The following is a 19,197-nucleotide window of genomic DNA, read 5'->3' on the forward strand; positions in this document are numbered from 1 at the left end:
GCAAGGACCGGTTTGGAGATTTGGAAAAGGCTCAAATGTCCTGCTGCAAGAGATTACACCAGAGATGGTTTAAATGATTGTGGTGGAGAGCATTCTACAGATGTTAATTCATAACAAAGTTGAGGAGATAAAGCATCAATACTCATTGCCTGTTGACCTTGGACATGTCAAACAGCTTTTCAGTCTGTTCATGCTTGCTCAAATATTCTGCATGTCAGCATGTGTTAACAAATACAAAATAAAGGAGAAAAGCCTAGGATGGTGGTGGTGGTGGTGGTGGTGGTGGTGGTGGTGGTGGTGGCAAGGCAGGAGTAGGAGTAGGAGGTTTGCTGTCTCACTCAACTCTTGCTGACCTGGAGTGACATTGTCCAAATTTCAAATTTGACTGTTACAAAAAAAAAAGTATTACTTGTGTTATACCACTTAGATAGAATCATAGTTGTATGGACACATTGATTCTGACAAGTACAGTAACAACGGATCTCATTTCAAATAGGAAATAGGGGAATATTTCATACAGCGCAAAGACAAATGGGAGAGAAAAGTGCTTTGTGCAGTCAAATATGATATGCTATTTTGTTCAAATAAGTTCTCTGCCACAGTCTCTACTTTGATTTTCTATTAATATTTGATTCATATTTTGTGCTTATCTTCTACAGTGTTAGTCTGAACAAAACATGGCAGACAACTTTTAATTGTAACTTTTACATATCCTTTAAATGAAGGGTATAACATATTCACCATATTTATAATTTATCTAACGGAGACACATGTTTTCTAAAAATTAAAAAAAGTGTGAAAAGTGTTATAAATGATTTATGCAATGATATCCCACAATCATAGTGTTATTGTACTCAATATGTAAGTTATATAATGTTATAAATGCACTTTGAACAGTGTACACCCACCTCATCTCCTTCAAGATGTGGTGCAGTGGGTAACGCTGTGTCTACGTTTTAGAAAATGTGTTAAATGTAGGCGGTCAAGGGAATAGTCATGAAAATATACACTGAGTGTACAAAACATCAGGAACATCTTTCTAATATTGAGTTGCACCGCCCTTTGCCCTCAGAACAGCCTCAACTTGTCGGGGCATGATAATGATTGCGGTTCTGTGTAGCTCAGTTGTTAGAGCATGATGCTTCCAATGTCAAGGTTGTGGGTTCGTATCCCATAGAGGGCTGGCAGTAGGAAAAATGATGCACTGTCAGTTGCTCTGGATGACAACATCTGTAAAAAAAGAAAGATGGGAGCAGTGGTTGAATTAACATTATAGTAAACATTACTGTGTAATATGATTCATTGAGCATTAATGGAAGCCATGCTCTGAGCCAAGATGCCCTTTAGGAAGGGAGCTTATTTCACTGGTGTGAATCTGCTTGGCATGCTATGTAATGCCACCATTGAAATGACACAGGGCCATTACCCTAATCCACCTCCATGGCAGTGAGGTTTAAGCACCGTGCAATGGGCACAGCATTATTCATCACATGAGCCGTGCCATCCATTATGGGAATAGGGGTCCGTTCAGAAGGCAATACAGCAGGGGCTTCAACCACAGATCATTAAGAAGACCATGACCATCACATCTCTGTTGAAGCGGCCGAGGTGTGCTCCCTGACTGACACACACACACACACGCACACAAATCCATGATGGTGTCCCAGAGTGCACTGATGCAGAGATAGATATGGTGATTTTTAAGCTTTGCTGTTCTTTGGAGCATCATCTATGTCATAAAGTGCCAAATGGTCAAAGATAGTGCCGCTGAAAGGCATTTTGGCCCACAAGTGGAGCCTAATTGCTAATATTCCAGATACAACATATCCTACTCTGGGAAGCATTCGTTCTGGTTCATTCCATTCAATATGCAGTGTTTGAATTAAAGGTATCTCTGGATCGTTGAACAGATCACTTGAATCTTAAGAGTTGAACTGCGTACATGTTAATAATGATAATAATGGATTATATTAACATTGTGCATTATACAGCTCTCAAAGCACTTCATATTGCGCAGGGGTAACTTGAGGGCTAACTACACTCATAACCAATGTGTATTTCTGTAGACATTTTGAGCCAGGATATCACACACATCAACGGTGAGGGTTTTCCATTCCATTTTTTAAGATACAAATATTTTACATGACTTGTGTCATAACTGAGTCACTCCAGAGATGACAAAACTAAACTTGATTAAGCCCCTGACGACGTCTGAGTGTTCGCAAATAACCCTTGATTTTCAAGTATTATAATTCAATCAAGCAGCTTTCTCAGTGCCTTGCAGTTACTTGCTTCACAGAAACCTTTTTCTAACTCCCTGACCTTTGTAAAAGAGACCTTTACCAAATTGCCTGAGAAACTAGAACATTTGGTACTTTGTTTTGGTCAGTACAACAACTTCTGGGCATACTCAGCATCTCCAGCAGAAAAAAAGCACATTTTATTTATGCAATGAAATGTTATTGTTCATAATTGTGCATTGACATGGAATGAAGGAAAGTTGACTTTATTCACCCCACCAACTTTAGTAGTGTACATTTCAACAGCATGGTCAGCAACACAACTCCCAATAGACCCTTGTAAGGCAACCAACTGCAATTGAAACTTCAGCTCTATGGACAGTGGCATAATCCTACCAGACCTAGGTAAGGCAGTCTTAAAACTTCAGCACCATGGACAGCAGCAGAAGGTTAGCTAATGCTGTGGTGTACTAAGAGGCAGTCAAAGCATTTCATGATAATTTTAAAAAAGCTAGTAAAAGATCAGGCTGACGAGCAGGCCCTCCTCCACTAAAATACAGACACCAGCTTGTGACCCAGTGAATGTCCTATTTTACAGCCAGCTGATCTGGGACATGTTGTTGTCATTGAGTGTCAGTCTCTTTCAATACTAATTATATCCCCTGTTTACTGCATAACCTCTTTAGTTATTAACATCAACTCTGGGTAAACACCAGATTACAACATTTCTCTAATTCTATGAGATCAATGTCTACTTTTAATCCAAGTTTGTATTCAATGACATATTAGTCAAAATGTATAAAGTAAATGTGTTTAATACTTCTGTAGCAATTCTGTAGTGCTGTGTTATATTTAACATACCGCCAACAGTGGATGTGGCAATTCTGCTTTATTATACAGTATCTATGGTAACGGCTCGCTGTTACAAAAAAAGAAACTCAGTGAGTCAAGTCAAAGTCAGAGAGCCTGCAGAGGTGGTGTGGGTGGGCAGTGGTTGTTCTGAGGTAAGCCGAGCAGGGCTCATCTGTGAGGGGGCAGAGACGGGGGGGGGGGAAGAGGAGACATAGGAGGAGTGAGGAGCAGATGTTGACATGAGGGTCTCACGTGGGAGGTCTGCTGGTGGAAGAGCTCCAGTTACTCCGTTGGAATCTCCATATTTGAAGCCAAGACACCAAAAGGCACTGTTTGGCAAGGTCGCTCGGATATTCTTCCCAACTGTGGCTGAAAGCTGACACTCACCCCAAGACACTCACCCCAAGACACTCACCCCAAGACACTCACCCCAAGACACTCACCCCAAGACACTCACCCCAAGACACTCACCCCAAGACACTCACCCCAAGACACTCACCCCAAGACACTCACCCCAGATTTGGCGACGGTGTCCATTGTCGTGTCGCGTAAAAGGGCGCTGTGACCTTGAGAAACAGCAGGTGGCGCCTCCTCCTGTTGGTGGCAGTTAATGAGGCATAGAGGATGGCCGATGGTCTCTGTTTTTACTGGTTATCTACAGTTTCAAAACGTAGCTCACTCTTGGCATTGGCAAGGAAACTGTATATAGTCATAGCCAAAGCAACCTGGTGTCACAGTGGGGGGAAACCACATGTCTGCTGAAGAACACAAACAAATGTAAAGATTGGCGTTATAATTTCCATTTTGGAGCAGCTATGACATATTGTATGTACATTATAGATATTAAAAAAAAAACGTTTGACGTCAATAACTTAAGTTCTTCAAATGATTTCACAACAACTTTAGAGACAGCATGTAAATGTATAATATACAGTTTATGCTACTCTATGCCGTGTATCTTTTGGCACGAGAAACAGTTCTGAGAAACATCAAGTTCATGTTGCTTTGGAAATCAGACGTTGTTTAATGAGTCAGCTATGATCGGTCCTTCGAGTACCAGATGTCCTTTTTGAGTTTTTTGTGCTTTGATTATCTGTTTTAAATTGGCAAAGCTCTTTGATTTCATCACTATAAGACAGACTACTTTGACGAAACATCTTGGCGAGAGAGGCATCGTTAAAATGTACCTTTCAGGGCCGTTTCATTGTGTACCTCTATTTAACCTTTTACTTCAAAGGGCTAAAGTCAAAGGTCACACAGAGTGATTCTTGGTAGTCTTAAACTAATATAATTTGAAACAAAAGTATATACCTCACACACATGGTTCTGGACAACAACAAAAAAAAGAAAACACCTGTCCCATGTCAGATATAGAGTTGAAATGTATTCCATTTTGAGATTGCCTCCCAATATTACACTTTATATACACACCACAGAAGACTGAAATATAACAAAAAGTTTGACATAGAAACACCCGATTGTCATAAAAAAAATATATATATATATATATTAATTTGGAAATTCAGAAAAATTTGAATAACATTCCACCCAAGAGGCCAAATGGGGTGCTTTTGGTCATTGACTGCAAGAAAGGGCTACTCGACACTGTAAGTGCAGTCATCACAAAAACTGTTCATTGTGGTGGAAAACAATGTGATTGCAATGTTGATACATGACGCACTGTACGTACTACAGGTATATACACCAAACATCAAAATTATAATCCAAAAGATGGGTTTTGAAAAACTATGCCTCAAAAGATATGAGTCCCATCTTGCTTCAATGTGCCACCCCGGCATCCTGCCACGTCGCCATCTCACTTTGGTACCTGGCCATGTCAGACGTCCACAGGGGGCCTATACACAGATCTGTGACCAGGTGCAAACTCCCCACATTAGGTTTATCAAAGATAATCCAGTCTGTCCACACATATGGATACTGCTTTCAATAATCATGTGATGATGTTGTTTTCAGGTATTACACCTTATGTAGGCTATTGTGTGTGTGTGCGTGAATACACCCCTGGTTAGAATGAATAGTCTGCAAAGAATGCTATTGTAATTTCATAGCTAGCTAATAATTAAAAAGATGAAACCTATTGTGCTCCAATTTACAATAAATTGCTTGCTCCTGAGTAGGTACATCGTAATTACAAGTGTATCCTTTGCAACAGCAATGTACTTACATAACATTTGATTCAATATACAACACATGGAATTAACTTCAGCAAGTGGATCTGTAAACACACAGTCCATGTTCCATTGTGTAACAACCTATACTGATAAACAGTAATTATATAGCAGTTCCTAAGAAATAATATTGTTGTAGTTAGGCAACACATGCTAGGTATAGAGGCAACACAGGCTAGGTATAGAGGCAACACTATGTGTGTGTGCGTGAAAACAATATGTGTGTGTGTTATGTGTGCGTGCGTGCATATGTAGTGCATGTGTGTACGTGCGTATAATTTTGCTTTGAGTAGACTGAGGGATGCACTCAGTGTCCTTCCCAAGCTATTTCTCTATTATGCAGATGTGGAATCATAATTTGATCACCCTGTTGCAGGAGAACTTTCCTGCAATGCAGGAAATTGAAAACTTTGAGCGTATTTAAAGATTTAAAAAGGCTTCTGAAATTTGTCATTTACACTTAGACATTTTAAATGTGATTTTCCCTTACGAAAAATGCATCAACACCCGTAAAAAATGTCCATTAATAATAATTATAATCCACATAATAATTCTAATTTCCTGTTGCTGCAGGCTTATTTTCCAGCTGTACGGTAGCCAAAAACTGTCTCAAATGAAGATCCTACATCGGTATACGTTTCCTTTCATCTGAAACGTAATATTAAATCAGACACCAGAGACAACAAAAATGACATTGACTTCAGTAAGGAGATACTTGTTATACTTTGTCAACACTCAAGTAAAAAGAAGAACTCCAACACCATGTAACTTTAGTATTTATCATTTTCAAATGAGTCCGGGAATGTGTCTGTACATTATTTTTACGACTAAAGTACAGCATTTCAGTATTCAGTATTTGAACTTTGACCTTTCCAGTGTATTAGTTTAACCGGCAAACATAGCACATCACAGAGTGTGTACCATTGTGAGAGGACTGCTAATGTTTACTTTCTTCCTCTTTTTCCTTGCTTGTGGTAACAGTGCGACCCAAAGTCGTGGCAGATGATACGCTTGTGGTGTGCTATCTGTGTCCACAGGCTCTCTGCACAAACAGGCTCGACTGGCCTCTCTCTCCATCAATACCCTTCATGCCAGCAAACAAACCCTGTACTTAAACACAGCCGAAAACGCTGTATTCCAATACATGGTGTGATGCAGTTTGACTGGAGATGAGGGAGAAAATATGACTAGTGTTTGATTATGAAGAGTCCGTAACCTATCAGTCACTTGTAAAACCTATGCTCTTCAGTCTTTGTGCTGAGAGGAAGTCTGTTTGACCTTGGAGAGGAAACACGTGAAAATAAACTCTCTGAAAGCAACATGATCAAGTGTTGAATACTTGAGACGTTATTAAGAAGTGTAGAGCAAATTAACAATTATTAGAAGGGGTAGTGGCTGAGACAGGTGTTTATGTGCATTCATGATGGATAACAAACGACAGATGAGTGAATGAATGAACTAGTGACAATTTAACAAACCATTTTTATTGTATTGTGCATGGTGTGTTTTTATGTATCTGATGTAAACCACAATGGAAGCCAAATACACATGTCAGTTTTTAGCAAATGGACAATAAAGCTTTTGAATTTGACCTTGTTGTTTATTTACAGGTTTGTCCACTGAGGCCTATGGTTTTAATGACAGATGTTCTAATGGTTATTTGTCTAACTGAGGGAAGAGTTTCTCTCTCTCTCTACATGGTCTAATTACAATCTCAGAAAAACTGGGCTATTCAGCTACTTTCCAAAAACATAATCTCATGCATAGCAAATCAAGTAACCAGGCTACAAGTAAACCGATATGAAACAAAATATACCCCAAGAAGGGACTTCAACATTCAATTGTCCAATAATGTCCACTAATATCATGTTGATGTAGGTCTACACATGTGGCAGCTAGTAGCTCAATGATCCACATCTCAATTGTGGGTTGTTAAGGAATGACAGATGAGAGGGATGTTGATTAATTGTGACTATTGTCCAGGGGTCTCGTGCGCTCTCTGCCCAGTGCCGTGCGCCATTGCATTTGTATTCCACCAACGCTTGTCCACTTTTACAAAGTGGCATATGTCAGTTTCAGGAGTGGGTAGCGCTTTATTCGAAATGTATAGCATACTTGCTATTGTTCATGTATTCTATCGGCCTCGAGGCGCATTATTGACGCAAGAGCAATAGCGAGTGGTAATGAAACCAATTTGAACACGCCTATGCAAGTTTGCGTCAAAACCCCGAACCTGTAGGAGAGGTGCAATGGGTGAAATTGATTGGGAAGTTGAGTCATGTCATAAAAACTTTGTGGAGCATCCCACCTTGAAAGAGAGAGAGAGAGCGCAAGCGAGCGAGCACATCCAGCCCAGCGCATGGGTAGCCTAATTTCTAATTCCAAACTGGCGTCGACTATTTCACGAATGTTCTGACATTATAGGTTTATATAGCCTATACATGTTGTGTTCGAATGATTTCAATCTAGGTCTACATATTCTGAATATTGATCAATTCCATATGTTCCGTCGCTGCCCTGCCCCTCTAAACGCACCACTAACAAATAATCCGATTATTAGCTATTACCGCTCATCATTCTGCGCCTCAAAACATCCTGGATCACGCGCACTCTGAGCTGCAGCTACGAACGTTCTCTCTCTCTCTCTCGCCCGTAAAAGAGAGAAAACGTGAGGCGAAAGATAAGAGAAAGTGTGAAGCTTCAGCTCAGAGTGCGCGCATATTATGTACACACACACACACACACAGTTAAATAGTTGTGCCTCCCAATGTTCTGTCGAAGCATGCAACAACCACAAATCTGTTGAAGCACACATTGATGTTAGATAAAAAGTAGCCGATGCAACATCTCATCCTAATTGCTAATGTTTTAGTTTTTAAACATTCCTTCAAAGTGGAATAAAACACAGATATGCACGGAAAATAAGAACGTAACGTGTTATCTATATTACGTTTGTTTCACACGTTTTAGAAAATCATGAAGGGCGAGTGAGATCCATCCGTTTGCCTCTAACTAACTTGTAGGCTTCGCTTGCCCATTAAAACATTTTCTCTGGCAGGGAAATTGCTCTTACCACCAGCATCAGCAGCCACTGCTTCTTGATGTTGTGGTAAGAAATGCGCATGCGTCCCACACTGGAATTACTGCACTGGCCAGAATAAGTTGGATCTCGTCTGTCTTCACTGAAATCCAAAATCATATCAAAACTATGGCGGTGTTGAAAATAAGAAAAATGAGCTGCTTTGGGGTTTGGACCTTTCCTGTAATAGTGGCAGTGGTCTGTGCGCAAAGGTAAGTGGTCAGTTTAGATGCTCTTCATTTTGTATGTCTGTGCTTTACACTGTACTATAGAAAAACTGTAGAAAACAGTTAAATAATACCTTCAGAAGCCTGTAAATATAATAACGTATTCCTTCTCTTTCTCTAGTGTCAATGACCCTAGCAATATGTCAATCGTAAAAGAAACTGTGGATAGACTGTTGAAAGGATATGACATTCGCTTGAGGCCGGATTTCGGAGGTAATTGAAATCATTTAATACAAACTCTAATTGACGTTTCTGTTGTCAGCCCTATAACACCCAGTTGTTGCTCTAATTGGGTGGATCGCGCAAATCCCTTCTCATTTTATAAAAGTTAAACGCACATAGTTTACCCACCGGTTGTCCAGGTAGCCTATAGATACATTTGGCCACCTCGTTCCACATGTGCTAAACGACACGGATTTAGGAACACTTTATAACACAATACCAGAAGGGGATTTTACATTGTAGGCTCAATCGACGATACACATTTTGACTGTAGTGTCATGAAACGTGATTTTCAATTCCCCAACCCAGTGTTATATCTCGGCAATTTGTGTCTTGCCGAGGCTACCTTACGAACGCGCTCATCTCTCTATTCAGGTGTAAAAGCGGTCGACATAGGTACACACTTTCAATTTCCTCGGAATCACTTAGACGAAATAAACACCATGCACGGTGTTTTGCGATGGACATCAAAGGCACCGTGCGCACCTGTTTTTTTTAAATGCCCATATTGTTTCGTGTTATCTGGCTGACAGCAAGTCAATGAATGATTGCTCTCGAGTGTTGATGGCACGCAGTTGCTATAATTCAAAGCGTTATCACACATTTGTGGTTTATGGTATTCCTTTTATAAACCCCCCAAAATAATGAAATGGTTAACATTACGGTCCGTTTTGTTGATTTGTTGCAGGTCCCCCTGTGGGAGTGGGGATGAATATAGACATAGCCAGCATAGACATGGTATCTGAAGTCAATATGGTAAGTACTCGATTATCACCCTCTCCTAATGATGTGTGGGTATTGCTCTGATATTCCACGCACGGTCTTTCCCAAAGGAAACCCCCCAGCGCACTGAACGGAATAGGCTACCAGTCTAACCGATGCTATCAAAAAATATTTCGTCTTCTGCTTTGATCTGCTGGATATTGTCAATACGCCTACGGTGATTGCTTGCATAATAGGGTAGGAACAATCCAAAAACCTTCAGAAGTCATCTCAACGGAAACAACCCATTTTACTACGACTATCGACGTTTTTAAATTCACACCTATAGGCCTACAATGTTGTTGCTAATCCACCCATAACAGAGTTTCACAACTGTGATTTTTTTCTGAAAACATGTTTCAGGTTGTATAACCTGAATTTCAATTTATGTCAGTTGATTATGGAAGCTCCTGCCTTATGGGATGAACACAAGGGGTTGGTTGACATGTCACTTACCTGTGTTTGAGCAGAGTGAACAAGGTGGTTTGAGTCTTTGTAATGTGTTTACATGTAGTGGTAGCCTGGAAATACTAATGTTTCAAGGAATTTACGAAGTGCATACTGCTGGAGACAAGTTTTGCTTCATGCAAGAGCATCCCCTAGTGCTACTTAGTCAGAACTGCACATCAATGTAAAGGGTGACAGGTTTTCCAGGCTTTGACTGAGAGGAAAGGTCCCTCCACCAAACCCTTGGGTATGTTTTGGATAGAAAACCGTGGCTATGCTTCCAGTCATATGGTCCTGTAGCTCAGTTGGTAGAGCATGGCGCTTGTAACGCCAGGGTAGTGGGTTCGATCCCCGGGACCACCCATACGTAGAATGTATGCACACATGACTGTAAGTCGCTTTGGATAAAAGCGTCTGCTAAATGGCATATATTATTATTATTATATTATTATCATATCAATATCTCTGCTAATCTCTGCTATTAGTGTGTTCTCAGTTGTGTTGTCATTTCTCAGATTTGACACGTGTTACGAGAACACATACGCTTCCATTGTTGTAGACCAATAAGGCCTTTTTTTTTACAAGACAATGAAACTGCTATTATTATTATAAATATAAATAATATTATTAATGCATGTATTGAGATTTACTGCTGACTTCGCGTACAATGACTGCATTTGTGATGAAATAGCAGACACATACAAAGGACTAGCTTTGCTCAGGTACATTTCGACTCTACTGGTTGTTGAAATGATGTTTTCCAGTGTTAATGGGACTCATCGTGATACGAGGTTAAGAGCACACAATTGACTGTTTTCGGGCACAAATACCCATAGGCTTTAGTTTAAACTGTTGTCATCATAGTCATCCCCCACACCAACTGTAATGCCAGTTGGTTTTATTGTATAAAAGAAGATGTATGATTTACAAGATGTTACTCGTGGAAGTTGCCCCTGTCATCCATATTAGCATGCATTTGCATGATGTCAGAAGGAAAGCCAGAGAGAGTAAACAGATAGATCACTTAGTCTTAGTGCCCTCCGCATTTCAATTTGTCTGGCTCTGACTCCTGCATGCCTTCATCCAGATTAAACAGTGCTTTTCACTGTGTAGCCACAAAGCGAGTGGCCAACACACCATGAACTGAAGGTTACGTCATGGCAGGCAGCTTGCCTGTGGCAATGTGGACGACCCCCTATGTGATGACAAGACGTTGGCCTTTGTTATGCGTCTGCATGTTTAATCTCCACCTGGGTTATTGTTTTAGACAATGATTTGACCTTTAATGCTTTCAACAAATATGCTCAGCGACTATTATCACATTGCGCTAATCCACAAAGCCGGAAGTAGAAATAGGAGAGGGATTGTGCTCATCCAAAAAGTTTTTAATATTTTTTTTTTATAATATCTTTTTTAAATCAATACTTTTAAGTCAAATGATCAGTATAATATTGTCAGAAATAGTACCGCAATATGTAACTGTATACATTTTCCCCCCATCACTAGTCTGTGGTGCCTCCTCTTTTATCTCAGCTCCCCCAACCTTTTAGCTCCTCTTAAAATCATCGATGGGATACGGATGGTTTCTTCTTCTGTTTAGATCCAGGCCACGTAGTTGGTTGAATGCATAAGCCTCACTACTTCCCCAGAGAAGCCCACATAGTGGACTGGAAGGAGGGGATGGGACAGTAGTGTTTCCTAATGGAACCCTTTTAACAAGAGGCTGAGTGAGGGTGACGTTTTTTTAAGTCTACCGACAACTCATCCTCTCCCACCACTCCTCCACTGTACTCCAGCAGCTCCATGTCTTTAGCAGCTCCTCTACCTGCCTCGGACAATGTTAACTCATTAGAGCCAGGGAAGGGAGCTCCGTGGTGATGTGCTTGGTCTGTGGAACAAAGGCCCCAGGTGCCGTCTGTCCTCTGGTTTGAATTCGCCGTGGTTACTGAGTCACCTAACGTACGTTGATCCAGCGTGCCAGGTATATAATGGGCCTGTGTTTGAATGCACATTCCCCGAAAAGGTCTTCTGCTCCTGGATGTTCTTCCATCCAGAGCCCTGGGAGGAGAGAAAAGGTTAGATGTGAGGCTGGGCGAAGTAAACCCTTGGCGTCAGGCCTGGTGTGCGAGAAAGTGTCCTAACATTAACAACCTGCTATTTGGAGAGGCAGTGTCCATTAGGTTGGAGGGAAGGTCATGCACCTAATGTTGCTTGGGGTTCATATGATTCAGAGATAGACACACACATAATACAAATGTAATAGAGCAACTTCAACTCCATGGTGCTAGTTCATCTTTTTTCATCATAGAATCTACTGCAGTGTTTTCCTAAATTTAAACTTGTTTCTTTCTCTATTTCTTTCTTTCTTTCTTTCTTTCTTTCTTTCTTTCTTTCTTTCTTTCTTTCTCTCTTTCTTTCTTTCTTTCTTTCTTTCTTTCTTTCTTTCTTTCTTTCTTTCTTTCTTTCTTTCTTTCTTTCTTTCTTTCTTTCTTTCTTCCTAGTTGAGTAATATTACTGTTGAATGAGCCATTTTATTGTAAAAGCTATGCCAACAGAGTCCTCGGGGAAAGAAATACTCTGTGTTGAGGATGAGACAAAACTTCTTCTCCTATTCCAAAAATCAGAAATACCATTATTGATGTAGACAAAGGTCAAGAGGAGCTTATTGATTGCTGGAGAAGGTGCTCAGAATGCAGAGCCCTCCATTTTGAAACTCAACACAGTCGATTCATGGCAGCTGTGGAGATCAAGATATCACAGACATATCTGCAGGAAACTGTGAAGAACAGACTGTGCTGTATCAAAGGATTACTATACTGTATGATTAAGTGATTGAGAGATACAACGTGGAGCAAAATCTACCCAAGGCGTGTTTATGTTGGCATAGTTGGACACATTTATTGCAATAAGTTTCAAATATTGTAGTCTGAGTGTTCCTGAGGTGACACATGAAGCTGAAAGGGGAGAGTGGGTTAAGTTGAACCAAAGGGTTAATTGAGCCACCCATTGTTTCTAAGCAACCATACAAAACATGAATCATGTCAGCAAGTGTTTAGGAAGAGGTCATCATTTCATGCAGTCGGTAAAGGAAGAAACCAAATCAAATGAATATATTGTGTTAGAGTTTCCATGATTCTGGTATCTAAACCAAAGTAGGTCATTTACAGATTGTTCTATACATCAGTTGGGTTCTTTATAATGTTCAATATGAGGTCCTACATCTAGCATGATAGTGTAGCTGTGTGGGCTAATATAGTCAAAATGTTTGTCTTAGGATAAATCGAGCCATTGCTCAAGAGGTAAAGTTGAGCCAATTGTTGAGCCAATAGCAAGTTGAGCAAATTGAGGTGTTTTCTACCCAGGTGTAATGCAAGGCCTTATCGCTGGCTGGGATATGAGGTAACACCAGGTCCTGGCCTATGTTTAAAAAATGACAAATTGTTACAAAGCATTTGTTAGGTGTTAAACTATGTGTTAAACTATGCTTAAAATGATTCAAATAGAAAGAGTGATTGTGATTGTTTTGAATTGTGTTTGGGAAATCACGATAGACATGGTTTTAAAAAGATAGGGGTAATATTTCATTCAGTACAGAAATTTGGAGGCGCCTCAACTTGCCCTGTCCCATTGGCTCAATTTACCCCAATTTACCCCTAAGTTGTGCCAAGAGACCACTTTGTCCCTTGACAAGCTATGTATTCAAAACTGTGATGTTAATTTCTTTGGACAAGCTATGTTTTCAAAACTGTAACTGAGTATTTCCAGGGATACACAACATCCTGAAATACACTGAGTGTACAAAACATTAGGAAGTCCTTCCTAATATTGAGTTGCATCCCCTTTTGCTCTCAGAACAGCCTCAATTCATCGGGACATGGACGCGTTCCACAGGGATGCTGGCCCATGTTGACTCCAATGCTTCCCACAGTTGTGTCAACATGGATGAAGGTCCTTTGAATGGTGTACCATTCTTGATACACACGGGAAACTGTCGAGTGTGAAAAACCCAGCTGCATTGCAGTTCTCGACACACTGAAACTGGTGTGCCTGGCACCTAGTACCATACCTCGTTCAAAGGCACTTAAATCCATTCACAATCTGAATGGCCCACATACACAATGTCTCAATTGTCTCGAGGCTTAAAAATCCTTCTTTAAACCTGTCTCCTCCCCTTCATCTACACTGATGGAACTGGATTTAACTATTTATATACATATGGGATCAGAGCTTTCACCTGGATTCACCTGGTCAGTCTATGTCATGAAAAGAGCAGGGGTTCTTAATGTTTTATACACTCAGTGTATATGTAGATATATTTCTTCGAAATAATACTATAATTCCCTTGATGGGGTGATGCCGAATATAGAAAATGGCTTAATTTACCCCAGTGTCCCCTAGGTTTCATGATGCTTGTATCTAAACCAAAGTAGATCGTTATAAGATTGTTTTGTACATCAGTTATGTACAATATAAGCTACAGTATGATGTCCTAAACTTAGTATGAAAGTGCATATTTCTAACTCTGTGGGCTAATGTAGTCAAAATGTTTGTCTTGGGGTAAGTTGAGGTTATGGCCATTGGGGTATGTTGAGCCAATGTCCACCATACCCCATACAAATAATGAATACATTTTGTCAGTTTTGTCAGTCTCATACGCATAGTATTTTAGCAATGTGTCATGCACATGAACTCAAGTGCATTTTTATTGTTACAGAGCAGATAGTATTGTGCCTCGTGTATACACACTTAAAACAGGTTCTTGAGAGAGTAGCCAAGGAAGTGAGAGAAGGGAAGACGTCCATTTGAGCAGCAGTAATGGATGAAGACATAGACTGAATGACACTGAAGCGGTACATTGACAAAGAAGAAAACTAACATGAACCTGTCCGAAAGAGAGGCTCTGACAGAGTAGCAGAGACACACAAGGTCTTACCTGATGTCACGGAGTCTGAGCTTGCTAAACATATCAATAATCTCGCGGGCCAGTTTAATGGGCTTAGTAGCCTCAAATGCAGAGAACCTGCCTACTATTTGGCACATTGAGACAACATCCCTGTCCCAGACACCTGGTCATGAAATGGAAGGGTAAGTGATATTGAACAGAGAGATCTATATCTGAATGTGGGCATACAGTTAAGATATACAATATACCACACCCCCCATTCCATTTAACTTTGACCAGCACCAGCACAGGACTAGTCAGTATTCGACGTACATCCATGTCTGGGGACATCGGGAGATGACGTGGAAATGGGCCTCTAGGGACAATAGTGAGCACTGTTGGTTTTGCTAGGGCATTGTGGAAGGGGATGGTGGATGACTGTAAGCGTCTGCCTCTCCTTCTAAAGGTTGCATGTTGTCTCTGGTTCCAAACATTCTGAGTTAATGCCTAACCTTTACGAATGCATGAGTTAATATTCCCCTAAGGTTAGTTAGCATATATTAACTAGCTTAGCGCAGTAATGTGTGTGAAATTTTCCCCTGAGAAATGACAGCGCTAAGTACTGGACAAAATGCAATAGATGTTATCTCCCTAAGGGATGTAGAAGACATTTCAAACTAGATGCTGTTGTAAAGTGCTATGTATGGCGGGGAAACCAATCTTGTCATTTTAATAGATTTGAGATACAATGAAATAATAGATGCCACGCATGTTGATGCTGGATCATCCATCCTGGCTGGGCGAGTCTGTGCCCTGGAAATAGGACACACATGTATACAATCTCACGAAGCCATCCTTTCAAATCCTGGCTCATTGACGTGACTAAGCGAGCAAATCCCGATCTTCACAGGCTAGTGTATAGCTAATTGTTTGTCAAGCAGTGTCTTTTAGAAATGAACAAGTAAGTGGAAGAGCAGTTTCACAGAAAGGCCAAATAGATTTGGCTTCTTTCCCCTTAATCTATTCGATTAACATTCTTCATGTGATTAGCAGGTAACCTTGCCTGAGACATGACATACATTTTTCACCTACGGCCGTTGAAAGTCGTAATAATACTAAGTAATCCTTTATACTGCAACATGCAAAAACCGAAACTGCCATGAATTACATTTCCTGGAAAACATTTTTTTTGTTTTTTTTCATTAGTCAGGCTTTGCCATGTGGCCTGTTACATGGCAAATTGTTTCATTTTCCGTTCAGTTGCCCAGTAATGGTCTCATGGGTCCCTTTCACTCAAAAGCCTTTGACCTATTTAACCTGCCTGTTCCAACTGACAGCCATGGGAACTAACTGCTCTGGGCCCATCAACAAACAGAGTACAGACACAGGCAGACCCACTGGCTTTGTATACATTGCATATGCTCGGTTCATGCATCATTCAGGGACCAAGTACCTGTGGAGGGAATTCACAAGAGAGTGTGGTTAGACACCAGAGATCAACAGCAACGCATACTGCCTTCTACATAATTCATTGTGTACGTCCCTGTAGAGTTCGGGATCAATTGTATATCCAGTCATACGCCTAATATTACATTTACTAAGAAAGTAGAATATCAATTAGATTGTTTATATGTATGCTAATAATGAGTTGACTATCAATGCAAAATGTGAAGGACATATTGATGATGGCGGTGGTGATGGTAATGGTGAGAATTGGTTCCTTGCCTTTTTGGATGTGTGGCTGATGAACATGACTGGCGTGGAGACGACAAACGTTTTAGATAATTTCACGCGCTTACATCTCGCTCTCCAAGGTCTGTGGCTGCTCTAGGCACTGTTGTTTTCTAGTGATGTTGTGATCAACAAACGACAGTGGTCTTGATGTCAATACTCTCTGGAGTGTGTATTCTCAGGAGCCTTGGTGATGATAGAACAAGAATGGCCCACTGCCTCTGTGTATTCCAGACATGGTTCTCAGGGGAACTTCTGTTCCGCATACGCTGTGTTTGACTCAGAGAAAACTATTTTGCTGATTGTGTCGAAAAGACACTGGACTCATACATTAATTGAAAAGTGAAATTGAAACCAATTTGCTGACTTCCTCATTATGTGAAACTCAGGGGAGAGTCAATTATGGGTCTCTTACGTAATAATCTCTGTGGTTATATTACCCTCCACATACTGCTATATTAACTTTTTGTACGGTGAGGCTCTTGCATGTTCGGTATGACAATGTTGAAGATTACCCTCTGCGCCTTACCTAATTAATTCTAGTGAAGTGCATTATTACTGGATACACTGAGTGTACAAAACGTTAGGAACACCTTACTAACATTGAGCTGCACACCATTTTTCCATCAGCGCAGCCTCAATTCGTTGGGGCAGGGACTACAAGGTTTTGAAAAGCGTTCCATAGGGATGCTGGCCATGTTGACTCCAATGCTTTCTACAGTTGTGTCCAGTTGGCTGGATGTCCTTTGGGTGGTGGACCATTCTTGATACACACTGGAAACTATAGAGTGTGAAAAACCAAGCAGCGTTGCAATTCTTGACACAAACTGGTGCACCTGGCGCCAACTACTGTACCATACCCCAATCAAAGACATTTCAATATTTTGTCTTGCACATTCACCCTCCCAATGGCACACATACACAATCCATGTCTCAATTGTCTCACGGCTTAAAAATTCTTCTTTAACCTGTCTCCTTCCCATCTACACCGATTGACATGGATTTAACAAGTGACATCAATAAGGGATCATAGCTTTCACCTAGATTCACTTCGTCAGTCTTATGTTATGGAAAGAGCAGGTGTTCCTAATGTTTTGTACACTGTACACTTCATGTGGCAGCTTAAGTGAGTGGGTGGGGAGTTCCTGTCTGTTACAACCCATAACGCTGCCATGTTGATTTTTTACCAGCGAAGAGACATGTGGCGGGCCATGTCACATGACCATCTCCTCCATTACACAAATGAGTCACAAGCTAAGGGGAGCTTTGTCATGTTTAGTCAGCCAGTAATTGTCTTAATGGCTGCCTCTGAGCTTTGATATGCCCATTTTTAATTTCAGCAACTTTGCAATAAAGCGATAAACCTCTTCCATGTACATGCAGCACGCCCTCTTTCATTATTAAAGTTAATGAAACAAATGGCGGCAGGTTCCATTTAAAAGGCAAAATTGCGGTTCAGATTGGAAATGTTAGTGTTTTTAATCATTTGCCTTAGTGGATTAATTGCGTTGGTTGGAGATTCCAGCACACACAGGCTTTCAGCAAGCACTGTTCTTGAAATCTGTTTGAAAGCAAATGAGGTCATCCTGTGTTTCTATCTCGACCCTCACTCTCATCCTACAACTTTTTTTTTTGGAATTAATCTTATAGAACAAGGTATTGACAGTCTTTCCGGACACACAGACACATGTGGCTGTTGTGTTTTGTCCTTCTAGGACCATACTGTAACACCTAATTGCTTTTGCACTTTGTCTGCATCTTTTATTTGATTGGCTGGATTTAGAAACACTGGGTTAATACAATTGTCAGTCACATATGATGTCACACATGAACTAAATCATCAAACATTCATCATTTTTTCGGGCACCCTTGGTGTATGTAAGTGGCCACGTTATTGCCACATAAGTTAACAATGGCATTCTGCTTTTAATTAGACGGATCAAGAGGGGTATTCCACAGTTAAACTGGAGCATACATATTAATGTCCCGAGCACCAATGGCAGTAAGTTCACACTGCAGACTCAACAGGACCTTACCAACTTGACTTCTAATGGTTGGAGGCTCCCACTTGTCTGCTCTGCTCAAAAAGGCCTGTCATGGCTCATTAGAAGTGCAGGCTGTCATATCCACTGTACAGTACAGTGTGTGTGGCAGGAGTATCCTTATACAGTGCAGCACCAGAGGTCCACCTGCTTGCCCATTACAGTCATGTGACTTGTGACTAGTGTTGCACACACTGTTAGTATTGGGGGCCACTAAAACTTTTGGTGTACCTCTTGTTGGTCCTACAGTGCCTTGCAAAATATTCATCCCCCTTGGCATTTTTCCTGTTTTGTTGCATTATAACCTGCAATTTAAATGGATTTTTAATCAAATGGACAAACACAAAATAGTCCAAATTGGTGAAGTGAAAAAAAAATATGTATTCACCCCCTTTGCTATGAAGCCCCTAATTATGATCTGGTGCAACCAATTGCCTTCAGAAGTCATAATTAGTTAAACAAAGTCCACCAATATGCAAACTAAATGTCACATGATCTGTCACATGATCTCAGTATACAGTTGA

The 19,197-nt window shown here is 40.6% G+C and overlaps 1 protein-coding gene across 1 annotated transcript in view; it reads left to right on the top strand.

Annotated features, from left to right (window-relative positions):
* Positions 1-8,421: 8,421 nt before the first annotated feature.
* Positions 8,422-19,197, top strand: part of LOC118391647 (gamma-aminobutyric acid receptor subunit beta-2) — an 81,811-nt gene continuing 71,035 nt past the window's right edge. Inside the window, exons 1-3 of the mRNA XM_035783162.1 lie at positions 8,422-8,572; positions 8,709-8,800; positions 9,498-9,565. Coding sequence (XP_035639055.1) covers positions 8,490-8,572; positions 8,709-8,800; positions 9,498-9,565 — 243 coding nt within the window. The 5' untranslated portion in view covers positions 8,422-8,489. The remainder of the gene's footprint in view (positions 8,573-8,708; positions 8,801-9,497; positions 9,566-19,197) is intronic.

This window comes from Oncorhynchus keta, chromosome 12, assembly GCF_023373465.1.
Source record: "Oncorhynchus keta strain PuntledgeMale-10-30-2019 chromosome 12, Oket_V2, whole genome shotgun sequence".
Taxonomy (NCBI): domain Eukaryota; kingdom Metazoa; phylum Chordata; class Actinopteri; order Salmoniformes; family Salmonidae; genus Oncorhynchus; species Oncorhynchus keta.